Source organism: Brachionichthys hirsutus, chromosome 21, assembly GCF_040956055.1.
Source record: "Brachionichthys hirsutus isolate HB-005 chromosome 21, CSIRO-AGI_Bhir_v1, whole genome shotgun sequence".
NCBI lineage: Eukaryota > Metazoa > Chordata > Actinopteri > Lophiiformes > Brachionichthyidae > Brachionichthys > Brachionichthys hirsutus.
The window spans coordinates 2,564,227-2,585,134 of NC_090917.1; the positions used below are offsets into that span (position 1 = coordinate 2,564,227).

At 46.1% G+C, this 20,908-nt stretch overlaps 1 protein-coding gene and 1 long non-coding RNA gene across 2 annotated transcripts in view; one reads left to right on the forward strand and one right to left on the reverse strand.

Annotated features, from left to right (window-relative positions):
• LOC137909774 (ankyrin-3-like) overlaps positions 1–20,908 on the reverse strand; it is a 53,558-nt gene that overhangs the window by 17,205 nt on the left and 15,445 nt on the right. Inside the window, exons 12-39 of the mRNA XM_068754197.1 lie at positions 20,374–20,472; positions 20,094–20,192; positions 19,476–19,574; positions 19,065–19,262; positions 18,031–18,129; positions 17,802–17,900; positions 16,963–17,160; positions 16,761–16,859; positions 16,476–16,574; positions 16,266–16,364; positions 15,987–16,082; positions 15,712–15,784; positions 15,441–15,494; positions 14,555–14,590; positions 12,872–12,995; positions 11,247–11,349; positions 10,108–10,211; positions 9,290–9,322; positions 8,416–8,640; positions 6,293–6,447; positions 5,932–6,143; positions 5,580–5,787; positions 5,178–5,274; positions 4,862–5,090; positions 4,531–4,656; positions 3,935–4,057; positions 3,428–3,454; positions 2,841–2,922 (exon numbers count right to left, since the gene is read on the reverse strand). Coding sequence (XP_068610298.1) covers positions 2,841–2,922; positions 3,428–3,454; positions 3,935–4,057; positions 4,531–4,656; positions 4,862–5,090; positions 5,178–5,274; positions 5,580–5,787; positions 5,932–6,143; positions 6,293–6,447; positions 8,416–8,640; positions 9,290–9,322; positions 10,108–10,211; positions 11,247–11,349; positions 12,872–12,995; positions 14,555–14,590; positions 15,441–15,494; positions 15,712–15,784; positions 15,987–16,082; positions 16,266–16,364; positions 16,476–16,574; positions 16,761–16,859; positions 16,963–17,160; positions 17,802–17,900; positions 18,031–18,129; positions 19,065–19,262; positions 19,476–19,574; positions 20,094–20,192; positions 20,374–20,472 — 3,295 coding nt within the window. The remainder of the gene's footprint in view (positions 1–2,840; positions 2,923–3,427; positions 3,455–3,934; positions 4,058–4,530; positions 4,657–4,861; positions 5,091–5,177; positions 5,275–5,579; positions 5,788–5,931; positions 6,144–6,292; positions 6,448–8,415; positions 8,641–9,289; positions 9,323–10,107; positions 10,212–11,246; positions 11,350–12,871; positions 12,996–14,554; positions 14,591–15,440; positions 15,495–15,711; positions 15,785–15,986; positions 16,083–16,265; positions 16,365–16,475; positions 16,575–16,760; positions 16,860–16,962; positions 17,161–17,801; positions 17,901–18,030; positions 18,130–19,064; positions 19,263–19,475; positions 19,575–20,093; positions 20,193–20,373; positions 20,473–20,908) is intronic.
• LOC137909776 (uncharacterized) lies at positions 14,133–20,662 on the forward strand. Its single transcript, XR_011106021.1, has 3 exons — positions 14,133–14,148; positions 16,340–16,428; positions 20,447–20,662. It is a non-coding gene; the product is annotated as an uncharacterized lncRNA (long non-coding RNA).

Sequence of the window (20,908 nt, forward strand, 5' to 3'; positions counted from 1 at the left end):
TCGTCAAAATGAGGGTGATAATCTGAGAGGGCACTTCTTTGTGCCTCCTCAATCTCATCTTTAGAAAATTCCTCCCATTCATCCTCCGAGGCTCTCTCTTTGCTTGCCCGAGAGTCACTAATTATATTTTTCTTTAGGATTTCACTGACTTTTACTAAATCTTCTTTCACTTTCTCCACTAGTGTAAATGGCTCCTCGTCCTCTAGCTTGGTGTCTTTTGGAGTGCCAGTGTGCGACGTTTGGACAGTCTTAGCTGCTGTTTGTGTGTCTGTCTGAAGGATAGCTGTCATTCTGATCAGATCTTCTTTCATGTCTGCTACATCCTGCAGCATTTCCTGGTTGGATGTTGCTGACGGGCGAATGATGGGTGGTGTGATAAATGGGGGGGATCGCAGTTGGGACTTCATTTTTGTCGCTGTGACGCAGGAAGAAGGTGAGGATGAGGCACGAGGAGAATCAGGCAGTGCCATTTTGAGAGACCCTGGTCCTGGTTTAAGAGGGGTCTCCGGAATGACATTGACCAAGGAATACACAGGTACAGTTATCGCATTAGATGAAACTGTCGAACTGGAGGAGGCGTTTACAGATATTAGAGAACTATAAGCAGAGCTTGTGTTTGCAGCCCTGCGTAAAGTGGACAGGGACTTAAGAGTGCCATAACCAGACACAGAATGTGAGTCTATAGCTTCATTTATGGCTGCACTGACACTCGAGGTTGTTGACTGTGTAGTGGCCTGGATCCTCTCCTGGAGGCTGCCACTCCTCTCTGATGAATGCCGAAAAGAAGGGGAGGATGGCGTGGAGGAGGACACTGAATTCCTAACAGGCGAGACTGATCCGTTCATCATTTCTGAGGAAGCAACAGTTGTCAGTCCAGTTGAGGAGGGAGATGAGAGGGATGTTCTCCCTCCTCTCGATGAAAGTGTTGAATCGACGTAGGTTTTCAAAGAGGACAGGCTGGAGATGCTTTTACCACAAGACAGGTTAGATACCCCAGCATCTGTTGCAATGCTGGACCCAAGGGCAGTTTTAAAAGGCAGGTTAGAATTATAAATGTGATAAGGTGTCTTTGGTGATACTGGCGCAGTGGCTTGAGCTGGTTGTACAGCTCCATTCGTCGCTGAGTGAAGGGGGAAAGACGATGTGTAAGCTGAAGCAAAGCTTTTGATAGAAGCCGGATCTGTGGCAGGTTTAAATAGGATTCCAGAGCACGCAAGGCCGGCGGATGCCTGGACAGGGTACTGACCCATTTGAGCAACAGTTTTGATGGGTGAAGGCATAGACCTGTAAGACCTGCTGGGTGACGAGGACATTACTTCACTAACTGATTTGACTGGGGATGACAGGATAAGTCCTGGCGATGGACCTCCAAGGGTGGCTTTGATTGTTGCAGGACATGCATGTGAAGGGGAGGAGACGGGCCAGGCAGTTTTCAATGGAGAAGCAGCTGGTGAGTCTGCCGGTGTATTGGCAGATGTGAGGGAACACCCCACTCCGGCGGGCCTTGTTTGGCCAGGGATGGTAATAGGAGCAGTCGACCATGGTGAGTAAGGTCTGGTTGGAAAGACAGGTTTGTGAGGGTGACCAGCAGGCAGTGTTCTTGCTGTTGTACTTCGCTCAACTGCTGTTTCTTCATATGAAGGTGTACAAACGATGAAAATCAAAAGAAAACAGAATAATAACAGGTAAAAGTAAATCAAATCAGGGATGGAAAAGGAAGAAAAAATAATGTGAAAGAAGAAGAGATCAGAGGGGGAAGATTTGGTCAGTGAATCAGTCCTGATATAAAGAAGAGAAAAAACAGTTGTTGTATTAGGCAACAAAATGTAGCATTTTGAAGATGGACTTATGAAAACAAGAAGTTGTGACCCTAAGTTATTTAGGAGATGACTCAACCACATGAGCAACAAAATGATTTCAACGAACAATGCACATACAGCAGCAAAGTAAATTTTAAAAGATGATGGCATTGACACAATTTGACAACAGAAATGGCGAGACAAATGCACCAGGATAAACACAAATACAACTTATCTTATTGGACTTCACGGGTTCTAAAATCATGTATGGATTCTGGGTATAATTTCAATCTGCTTTTTTAAAGTGCCTTTTATCTGTTTGGCCAAACGAAAAAAATGTAATGAAATGTAATGAAAGATTCCCCATAGACAATTTAGACACTGGTACAATAGAGCCAAGGGGCTGCAGAGGTTACCATTTGTCTTTTATTATGTTAGAAACAAAATATGACTAAAATCTGTTTCTATGTTTGAGCACATCTTGTCATGCAAGTTTGAGAAGGTTTTGCTAAAAAGCACAGCGTATGAAAAACTGAAACGAAACACATAAAAAGAAGCAAAACTCAGTCTTCGAACCTCCAGACATGCATTCTTGGTTCACAAAAAGCCACCTCGCCATCACAACACCAAAATGAGCTTTAAACTCAGCGGAGGAGAGAGATACTATTTTCCGTTGACCACCCCAAAGCCTGCATATCATTGTGTTGGGAAGTCAAAGAAAAACAGTTTGAACTTCTAAAACTCGCCAGAGGTTAATCAACCAAACCCAGAAGAAGCACAACTCACAATGTGGGCAAGCACACAGCACAAAAACACAAAAACCACAACTCATTGGCCCATGCAAACAATGCTGTAAACAAGCATGTGAACGGGTGCACGGCACGTGGGTATGAGCGATATGGACTTATTTCATAAGTACGTTACATCCGTTTATATATTGATCACGCATTGTACGGGTTAATTAAAACTGCTAATTAAATCCAATAAAATTGGCAATATTATAATCATCAAAGGGTTTGTTAGTGAAAATGTCAAACTCACTCAGTGCAGGCTCGGCCAGATAGCTGTAGCGCTTACGTAAGGCTAGGGATGCAAAGGTATGACGTCGCTCTGGCTTTTCAGTCTGCAACAATAGTAAACAACACATCAGTTCTAGGTTACCCTGCAATGGATGGTTCGGCCAAATGAGCAACATTTGGACCTTAAAATGTCAAAATAAGGCAAAGCCAATAGTCCGCATTAGTGTCATTAACATAAATGTTGCACTGCACAATTTCTTTATTAGGACTGATAGCACTTAATATAATAATCGTTGCTATGCCAACCTAGTCAAACTCTACTTAATAATTTGGATTTAAGGTAATTTAATCTTAATTTAAGGACATCGTAACTCCGAAGCCACTTGCATCACGTGTACAAGTGGAAGGAGCTGGGATCGGCTATAAAGCACAATTGTTTCATGTATTTTTATATCACATCTACAATATGTCATGCAAAACTGAGCAAAGGTTGCTTTGAGCAAGGCAGCTTGTATCGATCTTGTTGAAGCAGGAAAAATAAGGCTATGATGAGCAGAGCTGCTGGTCTGAGTGGACAGGGAAGTTCATGGTGGGGAAGGTGTGGTTTACCTCTTCCTCGGGATCTGACTCCATTTCCTGGTTCCCAAGATGCATTGCAGAAACAGGGGGAGTAACATAATGGAAAGCAGGGGGGGAGAAACATCAGGGTGTGAAAAAGGAGTGATTGATAGAAGCTCAGAGAAGAAGCCACTTCAGCAAATGAAACAGCGGGGAAAAAAAGCGCCAACTCTCACAAGCAAAAAACGGCAAATAAACTCGAGCCACGAAAGCCAGCCAGATAATCAAATGAGCCTTTTGCAAAAAACCCCCCAGCCGAGAGCAATTCATCCAAATCAAAAGGATAGGTTGGAAAATGATGAAACAGCCAATGGCGAGAATCCACGACAAAGATAGCCAATATACAAAAGAGAAGCTTTAAACAGATAAAAGACACAGTGGAGGTAGCGTGGCCGTGGCCAACGTTCGTCTTTTATCCTTAATGACGGGGCAAAACGCCTAACCCTGACTATGATTATGGTCATGAGGTGACAACAGAGAATGGCGAGTACACGTTACCTTATTCACTGCAGGAAGTGTGATGTTGAGGTTGCACACGGCCGTTTGTGGGAGGCCTTTTATGGCCCTACAATCTTTAAGGAACGTCAGACGACCGCAGGGCTCCTGACTCGGATCTCTCACCTAGATGGAAGACAGTACTTCTTTACGTTGCCTTTTCCGGTTGTTGGTAGTCCGAATGTATCTTCACTGTGAGCATGGATGTGCAGCTGGTTGTTAAATGCATTGGGGATAATGCGTCTTTGTCGAGGAGTGAAGCAAGAAGCCCTTATTAGTTGTGCTGCAAGGGGCGATTTTTTAAGCTTCAAGCAAATATCTCCATTAGATGATAATTGCAGGTAAGTACCGGTTTTTCTATGTGGAAGTCAGCAAGGAAAGGTGAACAAAGCTTGAAATTATAGTAATTTAACAGCTACCAAGGTGGATTAGCTGCTGATCTCCATCTTTGTGTCTTGTAGTCTTATGATAACCGTCTTGTAATTTTAGTACCGGTAACTTTCATTTTGTCTGGTTTTTTTTTTTTCATTCATGGATTTTCCATCTCCACATTCCAGCCTGAGAATGAGGCCGCATGGTTGACAGACCGGTTGTAGTACCTTGACACAGAAGGGCAAACGGTTCTCCTTGAAGGCATAGAAGTTGAGGACCAACTGCTGACCAGCTTTAGTCAGCGGAGACAAGTTTCCATAGCAATCCACATAGATGGGCCTGCCCTCCAGAACCTGAGGGACCACGTCACAGATGCGAGAACAACAATCACTCCTTCAGGTCCTTGTTGAAGCCAGCAACATGACCCCACATTAAAGATCTGTATTTTAACAGCTTGGCATTTGATGAATATTTTATCCAACCGAAAACATACATTACATAATTCATGCTCCAAAATCCCAAAAGGATGAATAATAACTATAACCAATTATGACGCACCTCTATGTCTTTGCTCCTGGCCACCTCCTCGAAGTTCTCCTGCTGTTCCAGGGTCTTATCCACCTTGTCATCCGTCATGCAGAAGCACCTCAGTCTGGATTCCACCGGGTCATTCATCTTGGCAAACACCACAAACTTGGCCATGTAGGGCACACAGATCAGCTCCCTGTACAGCTGCGTGGCCAAGCCCACCGTCTCTGGGATCTGGTGGCAGTCTGCTAACCAGAACCTGCACAGGTGGAACATAAAATTATGATCTCTCCCTAAACCAGCAATGGCTTCATCCCGAAAATGCAGCAAGTGTAGAGTGTCTCACCTGGCAGAGACATTGGTGGTAAAGGAGACGCAGTCATTGACAAAGGTGAGAGGAGTTGTGCCGGTGATGTCTTCCCACTGTGCCGGAGATGTCCCACCTGGTAGATACAGGAAAAATATTAAAAAGATGCAATTAAATAAAAAGGTATTTCTCTTTTTTTCATATAATGTATGGGTGACACGGAGGGACATTTTTAAGTTGCAACTTCCAACAGAAGTCAATCTTAAATTCGCTTGCAGGCATCTGGTGTCACTTTTCAGAGTTTTGCAAAATAATGCATTTAAACATCCTCAGTTTTAACCCAGATGTTAACATTTAACATCCAAAATCTAACCCCTTCAGATCTAAAACTGGAGCTGGTCCTCACAAAAAATAGACGTACACGAGTACAAGAATACACACCTGTAATGCTGCAGAGAAGGCGGAGACATGGCGTACAGTCTCCTTTGTAGCCGTTGGTAAGCCCCTCCCCTGAGAGGGGCGGGACCGGGATGGTCATGGTGATAGGCTTGTGAAATTTCCTTCTCCTCGGCTCCACGGTGACAATCGGGCTGAATGTTGCTCGGTTGCCAAGGATTTTCTTCACAGCTTCATCGGGCACCGGCTGGGCCTGGGAGAGAAGCGTTAGTGATGAATTACTGGGTTTCATCACACACAGATCACAGGCAAATCTTCCCTCCGTCTCCTTTGATGTCATTTCTACATTTCCATATCTATGGTTTATAGGGTCCCCCCAAAAAATAAGGAAGCTGACCTGTAGTCCAACTTTAATCTTTTTGGTTAACGCGCCCTCTGGGAAGGAAGCTTGAACCAATGAGACGCTCCGGCTACACAGAGTCCCACCCTCGGGTCCCATCTGATTGGTCTCCTGTCTGATTCGAGATACGACAGCAAAGTACTGTGGGAAATCCTTGGAGATGATGCGGCAGATTCTTTTCCTCTCCAGTTCCTCAGGACTGTCCAGCTCTGCGGAAGAAAAGCAGCATTTACTGGGTTAGACCAAAATGTGTTTGCTAGTATCGTGCCAGCTTGATCATCTGTGCCATCGGATAGTAAGGTCGTGCAATCACAAAACCAAAAGACAAGTAAAAGGAAATGTATCAAAGCAGCTCCACCTTCATCCATTCCACCGAGGAGCTGATGGAGATCGTCGCTTTTATAGTCGTACAGATGCTCCTTCCAGGATTCCCCGTTCTCGCTGCGCAGTAAGATCAGCTCTCTCTCCTGGCCTCTCATTGAGCCAAAATGAGGGATCTCCACTATCACAGGTCTGGTCAGGTGCATGTTATGGAAATAAGGTTCAATTAGCTATACGGGTTAATTAATCACTCTTTATTTTTACTCAATTATGCTTGCAGGTCGATTCGGAGTGCATGTCATCGTCCGGTATGACGCAACGGGACGCACGATATGGAATGAGGAGAGCGGAGAAGAAAGCTGCACAGCTCTTATTCAAAGAAGGCATGACGGCATCATGAGAGAGAGAAAGATGAACGCACTCTAACCTGAGGACCATGGTCTTTTTCAGTCGCTCAGAGTAGAGTGACACCACTCTGGAGATATCAGAGGAACTACATTTATCGATTATCGGCGTAAAAAATCCTCATAATTTTGGCTTTGGACGAACCGGATCCGGCATGAACGCACATTTTGGGGATTGCAGGCTGGAATCGACAAGCCGCCAGTGCTGTGCACCCAAACTTATCTGTTATCAACTCCTCCAACAATCAACCCAGGAAAATGCATTTATTTGCATCGCCAAAAATTTAACATTGTTTTGTTGATCTATTCATTTAATCATTATTGAAATTTGTCTCACATCAGTTGAAGCATGATTAAACAGTAAGTCAAAGTTCAGCTGAACTCCTGACATTTGGATTTGCTTCACGGAATAAACACCTGCTCACATCAACGCAACTCGGGTCGAACTCACTGGCTCTGGAAGTGAATGAATTACACAAAGAAGAACTGCGAGATGACGTAAAACGGATCCGAAAAGGTGACGTAAAAGTGACAGTCATGGAAGCAGGATGGTGCTCGGCTTGAGGAGGAAAAGGCTCATGCCCAAGAAGCGCAGTCCAGCCCAAACAGCCAATCAAAAACATTTACTTTCAGTGACATCAGAAGCCCAATGAAAGCTTCTAAATGAAAGTGACCCGGAAAGGAACTACACAATTACGTTGTATAGTTTTAGGAAGAATTTTGGAGGTAAGAAGTCTATCCTCACCTGAGTAGGAAAACTATTTGTCCTCTCTTCAAAAGATTTTTACATCAATAGTTACTATGCCGCTGATTTCTTCCCAAAACTACATGGCAACCACAGAGCATAAAAGTAATGGTGTATCCAATAAATAAATCAAAGTCAAAGAGGCGGTGACAGAAATCATATCCATTGGCGTGGATCAGCCTCAGTCATGTCGTTTCCTTGGGAGAGGCACAGAGGGGGAGAGGATCGAGATGGGGGGGGGGGGGGGGGGGATGCCATGTTTGGTTCCTACCCAACAAATCTAGTTCCTCTGGGTCCCAGCTGTAGCACTGGACTAACCAGGCTCTCGCCTTCATTAAGGGCTGGCAGCTTTCTGGGAAGATGTAGTTTACTGTCCGCAAGATAATGAAACACACACACACACACACACACCCAACATACATACACAAAACACACACGTTTCAGTAAAAGCACACAGCGTGGAGCTTTGTGTCGGTAGACCATTACACACAACTCCTAATTCATTCGCCTTTCTGAATTAGCGCTGCAAAGGGGTGATGGAGGACACTGCAGCTGCGCCGCTGAGACGGTAGCAGAGGGATGGGCCGGAGGCGGGACATTTTAACAAAGCATTGTGTGCGTGCATCCCAGAACCAGAGGAACAGCAAGTTGCACTTTTGTTATTATGTCGATTGGTACATCTTTATGAACGATAAAATCAAGTCTGCCGCGTTTCATTGTTGAAATGCATTTCTCACGTCAGATCCCAAGATATGAGTCTGTTGGAAATATATTTCGGATTTGGCGCCTGCAAGCAAACGGTTCAGCGGCACCTCCTCGCCATTCAGCTACCGCTACAGGTGCACACACACACACACACACACACACGCTTCCAATCACAAAGGCTGACGGCTCGGAGATGGCGATGCAAGAAGCAGGAGGAAGGCGATGTCAAGTGTTGGAATAAAAAAGGGAGACAAATAAGCAATAAAGCGACGATATCTGTGAGGATTTACAGAAACTAAATCTTACCCGAGGAACTGAGCTCCTGCCGGGCCGACCTCGACCAGCCGGCTGGCCAGGCCTTCGCCTTCCACCATCGGAGGAGGCGAGGCCAGTTTGTGCCTCTTCACCAGCCGACAGGTGATCCTGGTGGGAGCCGTGCACTTTCTGGGCGGGATGATGATGCGCATGCCGTTGTGACGACTCCCTCTCATGGAACCGCCCCTGGCGTCGACCATGAAGCTGACCAGGAACCTTTCGGAGAGCGAAACAGAGGGGAGGAGGAGGAGGAAGAGACAGAGAGCGACAGGAGACACGAGAAAGAGAAAGAAGAAGGAGCACGTGAGGAGACAAAGAGACAACCAGAGATTAAGGTGGTGGGGGGGGGGGGTGGAAGACAATGAATGTACAAATCAGTGTAACAACAACTCTACTGATGGAGAGAAGAGCTTTAGTTGAAGTGAGACCCTTTCCCATGCTGTGGTATTTAGAGGTAACACACACACACACACACACAGATCCACACACACTAATAAATGAGATGTTTTCTTAGTTTGTACGTGTCATTTGGCATGAATGAATCCTTTGATGACTATGATTAGCAAACACACATGTTATCTGTGGTTGCTATACAGTATATAAATGGTGAACACGGACCCCTGATCAGTCGGGGACTCGCAAATATCCTCCAAGCAAAGGAGACAAACACAGAGCCCAAAATCCGAACCACTACAAATCAAGTCTGCAACACAGTTCACATGTGAGAAGAGCAAACACAGATGTTATGGGTGGACAGAGAGCGGAGGGTGCGTGCACGCCTCCGGAAACGAGATGTTACACAAGCACGGTGGTGGGATGGAGGGGGGGGGGGGGATAAAGACGGCAGCCAATCACATTCAATCACCTGCTGTCGTACTGCGGCAGAGTAGAGGAAAGACTGCAGGATGGACGACAAAGCAACGCAGGAGGGACAGGTCAACAACAGCTTTGTCATCAGGAGAGCCACTGATCCCCAAAGAGGCCTTAAAAGGAATCATTCCACACTTTGGGGGGGAAAAGGGCTTGTTTGCTTTCTGGTGGGGAGTCAGAGTTACATCCAACAGCTGGTTAGCTTAGCTTAGCTCAACAGAAAGACTGGAATTGGTTTAAACTTGACTGTTAGACAACAACAGTCCCCTCATTCCAGCTAAGCTAACGGACTCCCGGCTGCAGGTTCGTGTTATTGATTTGGCAATCGATCCATCGAACTCCAGAAATCAAATTTCCCATAAGGTCGACGCGTCTTGATTTAAATTGCGGCGCCTTCATTTCCACTATGAAGTGAGAAGCGTGAGGATCTGCTGCTGCTGCAAAGGTGAAGGATTTACCTGAACATTCGCATTGGCTCAACACCGATCAATGTCAATGACTTGGATATTCAGAGCTTTGACCAGCATGTTTGGGACCACGCCATCATCATGCAATACCACGTGTGCGTACATCCAAATAGCAAAAATAACTGTAAGATCCGTAAAAGTAAGAGGAGATGAGGAGCAGATAGGAGCTGTTCCCAGAAGGGGAACGACAATGAGGAAGAAAATCAACAAGGAAGGACAAAGAAGTGGACGCAGACAAAGACACGCTCTTATCTTTAATTTGTCCGCCTCGCTCTCCATTCTATAATATTCCCTGATCCTTCTCTTCCCTCTCTCCTCCCCCTCATCTTCTTCCTTTTAAACCTACCCAGAGTGTACTGGCGAAGAGACAAGGTTGACGTTATCCAGTGTGTCCGGAGTCCAGCTGTACCTCCTCAGAGAGTCGTCGTTGTCTTTGGCCGCCGCCAAGTGCTGCAGAGGAGACGGAAAGGTCATTGCCAAGGTCATGAGCAGCAGGAAAGACAAGCGTGTCCACGTTGCCATGTTGGGTACAGGGAATTTTTCATGCATATGAATGAACAAGAAAAGGAGAAAAATATAGATAAGGCAGCTAATGTTGGAGTCAATTCACAATTCAGAACATCCTTTAAAAAATGTCAAAAAGAAAACCTTCAAAAGAAATGTATTTTTATGGATAGAAGCGAGACAAATAAAGAACAATGCATCAGAAGCCCCAAAAGATCTGTCATGACTGAATATTCTAAAAAATTAAATAAAGTTAACAACACTAAATTAATTAAACGTGGCTGGAGCAGCACTTTTATGTCCAGAGTTCGGATGCTAATTTCCGGGCCATTCTTCAGAATATTATCACAAACGCTTCCCCTATAATAACTAATTATTAAATCAAGAACAAATATAAATACATGCTCTGTATTTATTGCAGAAATGCATTGCACTACGCAAAAGAACTGAAAAATGACGTATTCCCACATGCACTGGATGAAGGAGTGCATGTCGACTGGAACATCTACCTTGTTGTGCTGCTCTACAATGAAAGACCTTTCCTTACGGAGAATCTGGAGCGGCATAACGGGAGACACACTGTTATTCAGCAGCCGCTACACCCGTAAGTCATGTCATCACGCTCACGCTCCCTAGGGCTCAGTGTTCTTAGAGAGAGATCTGGACCTTGCTTTCGGACTTCAGCACAGCTCCGTCTACTCCAGTTTTCCCTCACAATCCCTCCCATTTTATCAACAACAATGCCGAAATGCAGCAACTAAACTCGGGTCATCAGTTTGGCGACAGAATTGGTCATCGTCATGTCAGCACAGTTTTTTGGGCACAGCACCGAGATAGCTCGACAAATTTCAAACCAGAACCGAGCGTCTCGTAAAGTTCATGGCTCGCAGATTAGGGACTGGGGGGGGTGGAAATATAAAGACGGAAGCCAGAAAAAGACAGAGAGAGAGAGGAAAAAACGCGTCCAGTCGGTGTGCATACCATGTCTTTATTGGGTGCCAGCATCTCCTCTATCATCATGCTGTCCCGCGTGAAGGAGCTCCGATTCAGAGTGTTGGACCTGTCAGAACTGAAGGAACGGAGGCTTGGTTGCCACAGGGGTCACGGATTACCAAGACAAGAGCCACAATGAGGAGGTGTTGGGGGGGGGGGGGGGGGGTATATTAGGGAGGTGTATGAAAGTGAAAAGAAAAACAAACAAACAAAAAGACATTAAATGCATGCAGCTTCCAGGAACCTGAGCTGTCAATCACAAGGTGAGAACGGGATGCACTTCAAGAGACAGAATCCGGAGCTGGAAGGAAAATAACTGTTTCACAACGGCTGCTAAGTTTAAAAACAATAATGTGCAGAATTCCAGATGCAAATGCAGTCGACCGTGTCGGCAGGTTTAACAATAAAGTCCTCTTGAAAGGTGAATGTGTGAAGAAAAAAAACGTGGCAAGCAGAGCAGCTTATGAAAGTTAAGCAGATAAGAATGATGTGAATGATGAGGCTAGCACGCGTAGCAGCTTTTAGGCACACGGATGAGAAGCTGCAGATAATTAGCTGCTACTAAACTGTATTGTTCAAATTGCGCATATAATTCTCAGCGTTTTGCAGGCATGCAGTGAGATTACTCTGCCCACTGTTTGCAGTTTTGCCTCCAGATATCTCAGTTCAGGTCCCTGGAAGCTCAATCAAAAAAAAATCCAAAATCTAAATTATGCAAAGCTCCATTTTTTGTGTGAATAACTCACAAACTCAAATGACACAGAAAACACAATCAAAGACAAAAATCAAACGCAACACACAAGTCTCACCACAGTACTCACAAAAATATATAAATAAAATAATCACAATGTTAGTAGTCAAACTGAAAGACTAAATATGTGTTACACACATGAGTTGTTAATGGAGCCTCGGGGGTGCCAGGAGAGGGGGAGTGATGGAATGGGAGCAGTGGGGGGGGCTATAGTCATGCCTTCAGCCTTACCTGACTTTGGGACTAACAGAAGGGACACGAGGAGAGAACAGAAGACGGTGAACAGAGGAGTGGACAGAAAGATGCAACGAGGAAGAGAAGCTAAAGCAGGGATGTGGGTTGGCAGAATGATTCCAGAGGCTAACGATGCTAACGTTAGCAACAAAGAGGATTCATTACAGAAACGGCACGGATGGCGTTCGCGCTCTGTGAGCCTAAACTGATGCTGCAAGGTCATGTGTGAGTGATTTAAACACTGATGGGCAATAGTGAGCTTAGGCTCACACACAGACACAGACACACACACAGACACACACACACACACACACACACACACACACACACACACACACACGGGGACTGTTGATCAATCCCGGCACTCGAGGCCAGAGAATCGAACATGTTTCTCATTTTCTGTGGCTCAGCGTCCATGTGTGTCACCTCTCAGATATTCAATAGCCCCTCCCTCTTCAGTGAATTGCACAGGAATCAATATTTTTGTGTAATTTAACTCTGGGACGCCCCCCCCCCCTCCACACACCCCTCCACACACACACACACACAGGTTTGATTCCCACAATGACTGACCTTAACAAGCTTTTCGGTGGTATCGATTAAAACCGGATGGGGAGACCGGGCTTACCTCTGCGACCGCGCCCCAACGCTGAAGCCCACGTAGCCCTCCTGGGGGAGGGAGTCATCCCCCAGCTCCCGCAGGTCCTGGGGGGCCAGATATTTGTCTGTCTCCCCCGTCATTGCGTCATCACCTGCCGGACGAAGGTTAACATGAAGGTTAACATGGGAGAAGTCTTTGTCCGTTCTTATCAGACGCTAGTTATCTCATCAGAGGTGGGCGTGTCCAAAACCCGGGTCAGTTCCACCGTCTGGAATGCGATGGAAGCTGAGTGGAAAGAGAATGAAAGGACCCTTTTTTTGTGTGCGTTTGTCCATTCAGGCCACGGCAGACATGCAGATCGATGGAGCTTCTGCCCAGAGGCTGTTTTTCAGTTCGAGTCTGTCGGTGACGGAAAAAAAGGCTTTTTAAGGCCAACGCCGGCAAAAACAATAAGTAATACAACCTGTGTTATATTTCAGCATCAGCAGCAACAGCTTCCGTATTTAAGTTTACTGTCAGGTACAGGGCAACAGATTGGCTGAACGCCACATCCTCGCAGCAAACGGGGTCATTTCCAGCTTTAAGAAAGAGTTTGAAACATACTTTACAGAGCGAGCAGGACGACGGTTAGCGGCGTGGTACTCTCCCGCCCCCCCTCTCCCGGGTCCGAAGCCTATACTGACGGGACCGGTGGCAACCGACTCAAGGGAGAGATGGGAGGAGAGGAGGAGCTCAAAAAAAGTGAGTGGCAAGAAAGTGCATGCAGTCGGAGGAATGACGAGAGAGAAAAGGAAGGCATTCCAGCAACCACAAAGCACCGGAGACCCCCACCCCCTGCTGCTACACCCCCCCCTCTAAACTTTCTCCCCCCACATTCACCCTTTCCAGATTCCATCTGCCGAAACTCACTCTCCGGGTGGTGTCCGGAGCCGCGTGGAGACTCACCCCCCGCTCTGAAGCACTTCATTCAGTCCCCGTTTGCAGGATTTCACCCCCCCCCCCCCCCACGAGCAAACTTCCCTCCACTCCTTCAACTCCCTGTCGCTCTCTCCTGTGTGTGCTGACTGTCTCTCTCTCTCTCACACACAGCCCGGCACTCACACAAACAGATCATCTTTCTCCCGCCTCCCCACCCTGCTCCGGGATTATCCAGTGTGTGTGTGTGTGTGTGTGTGTGAGCAGATACCTAGGACTCACTGCAGGACAGAAATAGTAAGCTGGTGAGTGATAAGTTGTTGTCCCCCCCCCCCCCCCCCCACTGCTCTTCTTCAGGCTCTACCCCTCAAAAGGTTTTTCAGACACTGGTTTGTTTCTTTTCCGTCGTTCTTCTTTCGTTTCTCTTTGCTCTGATTTGCCTTGGTTGAAATGATGCTGCTGGTGACATGAAAAACCGTACAGCGTCTATTTCTAATTTAGATTGTGGAATGTGTGCGCGCTTTTGGAGATAGCTGATGTTGTTAGCGATCATCTGGTATACCTATGTGTGTGTGTGTATAGAATTACAGCTCATGTACTTTTAGATCAGGAATGAAAGACGGACAGGCTGCTAAAGCTCTACAACAAGAACGAGAAAAACAACGCGAGCGTGAAGCCAAAACGTGCAAATCAGTAGAGAAACGACACAACAAACGGCAGTCAGACAATTCAGCTCCTCCTCATACCGGTGAATGCAGTTCGTTACGGCGACGTCGCCATTTCTTTTGGACTTACAGGAATAGCTGACGCAGACATTTCCTAAATCCACGTCTGTTTAAACAAAAGAAAAAAACAAACCTTTAAGCATTTATTCTGAAATCCTTTTAAGTGTCTTTGCCATCAGGAATATTTTCCATCTGAGACACAAACGCTCTAAATCTAAATATCCCATCATTCATAGCACGGATGTTCTTTTTTATGACGTTGTGCCGAGGCCGTTCTACATGAGCTGCATTTCATATTTAACAGAAAATAAAAATTAAAACTGTAAAGGCTGCCTGGATTTAGCAGCGTTAAACACCGACGACTGCAAAAAGAGACACACGTGACCGCGAGAAAACGAACGCTTGCTATTCTTCACCATCAGTTTCTAAAAGCCCCCCCGAGAGCAAATCAAACAAAGAGTTCAATAGAGTTCAAGTTTAGTCTTTTTAACTAGAAACCACGACACACAACGTAAACACACACACACACACACACACACACACACACACTGCACCAGCTGGCACCGTCTTTTCTTCCCATTTGTGTGAAACTATAATGAAAGGATCGCCGACAAGCTTCCAAAGACAAAGGGTCGAGTGTGAGGTCGTCTAATTCACGCCGGGAAAAGAAATCGCTCAGACGCGCTACGATGTCGTATGCAGACCGTCGGCATGGCAACCAGCAGGAAGACGTTCCCTGCATTTTGATGCATGAAAGCGCTGCAGGTGCAAATGCACTAGAATACTAACAATTTCACGTTGACATTAAGGCACTTTTAATTAGACAAAGAGCAAATAAAGGGTTAAATGAGTCACGGAAGAGAAGCCTGGAATTAGAAACGTTAACAGAGAAGTGGCACAAAGATGCAAAGCGGGAAGAGTTAAAGAACGGAAAAAAAAGAAAAGACGGCAGATACCTTCTTCCACATCTGATATATATTCCTCTGTGATCATTTCGGGGGCTTTACAGACTGCGTGAGTGGGATGGAGGAGAGGGTTAGAACAGAAAGGGAACCAAAAAGTATGGAAAAAATTAATAATCACCTGCATAGTAAAATCATAGTTGGATGAAGCACTGACAAAGTGACAAATCTGCATTTTCATTTGCTGATTAGAAGGAAATAAAGGTCACCCCCCCCTCCCCCGATTAAAATTAGAATAATAATCATACAGATTACTAATCCCTACCTTCATCATCGGACATGTCCAATACCTCGTTCATGGTCTCTGGAACGTTCAGCCTGTGCTTCTCCGTCACCGTCTGCGGAACAAAAGGCGAGCGTTGATGATAGATTAGGTGTTTACCGTTTTTAATCAGCATTAAGATACTGAATATGAAATGAAACGCATCCTGGCGGTGTTTCACATTAAACTCCAAGAAGGAGTATGTAACAATGTATTGTTAAATTTAATGTTCGAGTTTCATTCTAATAAGTATGCGCACCCCTGGGAAACAAACGCACCTGAGCGGTCAGCGTTTCCTCCGTGACCACTTTGAGTGTGTCGACGACGGAGATGTAGCCGAGCCTCCTGGCAATGGACAGAGCGCTGTTCCCATTCTGGAATAAGGAGCCAAAAAAAAAACAGGGGTGAGTATCAGGTGATCAAAAGGAGGATCAACTTCTAAGTGCTTCTATAAGGAGGTAAACTAAACCTGACTAAAGTAACGTCCTATTCGAGCTGCAAAGGCCACGAGTCGACTTTAAATACGCCGCGTGTAAAATGTGTTCGGCTCTACTAACAGCAGTGAGTTCGTTGGGCGACGCTCCATGGTGCAGCAGCAAGTTGATGATGTGTGTGTGTCCCTGCTGTGCAGCCTGATGGAGCGGCGTGTAGCCATTCTGCAGAGGACAGGACAGGACAGGACAGGACAGACGCCGATGGACAATTAATACATACCGTCTGGTAGGTTTGTAACAAACATGCATGCGTTCATAAGCTCTGTGGGTTACCTTGGTCTTGCTGTTGACCTTGGCTTGATTTTTCAGCAGGAAGCTCACCATCTTAATGTTGCCATAGTGACAGGCCACGTGGAGAGGGGTGTATCCCAGCTGATGACACAGGAATCAAAACGACGAAGCCGTTTTCACGATGCACCGAGACGATTCCCACTCACAGAATGAGGCAAAATGAAACAACTAAAGGCATGGCTTGATCCCCCCCCCCCCCCCCCCCCCCCCCATCTACGGTCGGCTACGGCTTCCTATTGACCACTGAGGGCAAGCGGCAGTCATTACCTTGGTCTCGGGGTTTATCGCGGCTCCCTGGTTGACAAGGACCTCAGCGACTTTGACTTTGTCTTCCTGGGCGGCCAGGTGAAGCGGCGTGAGACCAGACTGAGGGCACAGAAAACACGCTACATATCTGGCACGCGCGTGTAGCTGGCCATTAAACCGGGTTTACACCACACACAAACACGCCAGGCTTCACAAGTCGTACCTTGTTGGCCATGTTCACAGCGGCGTCTCGAGCCAGCAGCAGCGTCACTATGTCGACGTTGCCCTCCTGCGCCGCCAGGTGCAGAGGGGTGATCCCCTGGCGAGTCACCGAGTTGGTGGAGGCGGCGTACTCCAGCAAGGTGGTGGTGATCTCCATCTGATTCTTCTTAGCCGCGATGTGGAGCGGCGTGTAACCGTTCTGGGCACGCAGGAAGAGAGAGGCGTGTTTCTGCTATCGCATGTAAGCAGCGGTGTCATCAGCATAAGTGTCTTTGATTGCCAATATCTCACGCAGAAAAAGCATCGTGTGTATGTATATATGCTAAGCTAATGGTAGCTAGCTGCTGGATCAGCTTTGTGTTTGGCTCACTGATATAAAAATGACGCCCCTGCAAGGAGGCGAAAAAGCACCTTTTCCAAACTTGTCAAAATGTTCCTTTAAATTAATTACTAAAATAAAAGAGCAATTTAAAACCAACAAAACAAGTTTCTTTACTTTAATACGTGAACAAATTCTTTCCTCAACCCAGTCTTTCCTTTTTTTTTTTCCTATACAGCTGTGCGTAGTTAAAATAAAGATATACAGGTACACATATAATGAGAAAGTATTATTTTATGGATTTATTGCCCAGAAATCAAAGATATTTCTGTAGCTTAAAAAAACTTCTTCTGTGACTTATTTTATATTCTGTAAGCTTTAGTGGCAGCCCCCCCCCCCCCCCCCCCCAGCCAATCACAGAGCTCCCCTCAGCTATGTGGGTGATTGAAAGCCTTTCAGCCTCCTTTCAGTGCATTAAAGCTTCAGGAAAATTCAACAGAACCTCGTCGACCGGTCCTCACCTTGGCGGCAGCATGCGGCGAAGCTCCCTGGTTGAGCAAGAGCAGCGCCACCTTCTGGTTATCATAGTGTGCGGCCACATGCAGTGGAGTTAATCCGCTCTAAACACACACAACCATTGTTAGACGGTGCTTTTACCTACAGAGAAGTGCAGAAAACATCTGGGCAGCTGTGAAGGTGTGCACGGTGAATCTGTGGGAGCTCATAGTCTGTCTCTACACCACTGCTTACCTTCCCAGCAGAGTCAGGCGATGCACTCTTCTGCAGCAGCAGGTTGGCGACCTCGATCTTCCCGTATTTTGCAGCAACATGCAAAGGCGTGAAGCCCTTCTGGAGAGAGACAGAAACAGAAAGAAACACGATCTCATCCATGGCTGTTGAGGAGGCTTCAGTTCATCGGTGGAATGGTGAACTCCATCCCTTATAATTGAGCCATTCGTAGGGTTTGTGTCACAACCGCACGAGAAACTGACTCAAACTGACGAAATTAATTAAAGGCAATGTGGGCCGAGCATGCTTTAGATCAGATTCTTCATCTATGAGGTAATGCAGACGCCATAATCCCTGCAGGCGAGAGCGACCCAGTTCTGTATGTTTGCACATGTGTAGATTATTTGCAAGCACACACACACACACTGAGCGGTGAGCAATGCTTACTGGACTCGACAGAATCCAGACCAGCAGCTCGCACCACATTGAATATTTTCGTGAGATTGCTTTAGTAAAATTGAAATAATTAAAATAGGAGCACACATTTTTATTCTTCAGAAGTCCTTGATGGTGAAAACAGGAGAAGTCCAACCAGGATCTGCTTTGCTTTGTGCTTCTTGTTAATTAACAATCTTCAGCATGATAAAAAAAACGCACCTCTTCTGTTTCTGGCTGCATTAAGACAGGAGGGACTTTCCTCCAAGAGTCGAAACCGCTGCCGACAAAAAGCTCTGTTATGATTTAACTGGAATTTATGAAAAAGAGCAAAGCACAAAGAAAGAAAGACTCCCCAGAGAAGTTATTCTGACCTACATTCCCCGCTGGCGGACAATCAACTGGAACTCAAGTTGCTCAGTCCCAGAGCGAGTTTAATAATAATACTCGGCGTCCTGCAGCGGACTCGGGATGAGTTACTGCACAGTAGATTCAGCGTAAAATACAGACGACTGCTCATCGTGTTCTTCTACGCCATCCCAACGCATCTGATTTTGGAGTGTGTGTGTGTGTCTGTATGTGTGTGTGTGTGTGTGTGTGTGTGTGTGTGTGATATTTGCCTTGGTAAAAATGGCCACATTAGCTCCTTGGTCCAGCAGCGCCGCAGCCACATCCCTGTGTCCCTCCCTGGCGGCCAGATGCAAAGGTGTGTATCCAGAGCTGGTGGTGGCGTCCGGGCACGCCCCGCTAGCCAGCAGCTGCTGGACGATGTCCTGCTTCCCGAGTCGGCTGGAGACGTGCAACGGAGTCTGGTCGTCCTGGGAAACGATTGTTAATCGCCAAGACAACACAGCTTTTAGGAAAAGGAGTCTCTAACCTCTGATTATGTGCATTTTGAGGATAGTCATAGTCATCACTCCATCTCTAACCCGAGTGTTTATGGACACGCGGCTCGTCGCAGCCGAATGGCGTCCACGTCTATTTAAAGGGACAAGCCTTGCGTGGCTTCAAATGTCACATGTGTGGCGTACCTTGGCTGTGGCATCGACTTGTGCTCCGTTCTGGATCAGATATCGGACCACATTGGACTGTCCTGCCCTCGCTGCCATGTGGAGGGCCGTCTCCCCCCTCTGGAACACACACACACACACACACACAAAGAAGAAAAAGGGATTGATGGGTATTCCAAACTTCTGATTTACGATATATAGCATAAAGCAATAGAGCGAGAGCGAGAAAGAGAGAGACCCCTTGCTCTCCACACCCAGCTGACCATAATGACATCCTATAATCCTCTGTTACTACGGTAACCTGACCACAAACACAGCGTGGGCTGAAGAGTTAAATAAGCAGCACTAACTCCCCTCTTATTTTCACTCTCTTCCGTGCCACTATTTGCTCACTTCCTCTCCAGTCTCCCTCCATCTCCGTCTTTCTGTCGTCTATTACTTACAAGGTCTCGGGAGGATTTTGATTAAACTCGGTAAGGAAGAACCCGTAAAGTTTTCTTGTATCCATGTAAATTTCTTTTGGACTTTTTTTCAATCACTTTTATTTAATTACAGTTTCATGAGTTATGTTTGTTTCAAAGCAACAACCAGGATTACTTTTGCATATTTTAAGGAAATGTGAAAGAAAGAGGAACCGACCACATTGCTGGTGTTTGGCGAAGCCCCGTGGCTGATCAGCTGGTGGACGATGTTGTCGTGTCCCATAAACGCTGCAACATGGATCGGGGTCAGACCGGACTGAGTCGGGAGAAGAGAGAGGAAGGAACACATTTAAATAAATGTACTAAATGATGCCTTGATTTCAATATAATAGATAGAAAATAATAGATAATTACTTTATACATGACATATTTATTGCCCGTGCAATGCCTTGTCATGTCACAAATGCCGACACACACACACACACACACACACTAACCTCAGTGACTGCCTGTATAGATGCTCCATGCTTCAGGAGCAGCTCCATCACCTTGAATCGGTTTTTCTTGCAGGCGATGTGCAGAGGAGTAAAACCATTCTACGACACAGAAGAGCGGAAACGAAAGAACAGACGCTTAATCCCAGAGACTCGTGGTGTGTGTGTCGCTTTGCAGGGCAGACAAAATCTGGACCGGCAAGTGGAAAATACAGTTAACAGTCCCTTTTATCCCCTTCTGTTTTTTCACTTTTTCTCTTAACCTCTCTGCAGAGGAACATGTGTGGAAATAATCGACTCTCGTCTAAATAAATGAATAAAGCACGCCGCACTGAAACAGATACTCCTTTTTACAACCCACGCTTGTCTTGCCAACATGTAGACCCCGCCCTCCCTCCCTCTTTTTACTTGCTTGACTGAGGTTTCTGGCTTAATCCTATGACTTCATTCTTCCTTCCTTCTCTTTCTGCCCCGGCGCCCTAACCACACCCAGACGTCTCCCATTACCGAACGGAGATAGCCGTCCTTCTCAAAGACG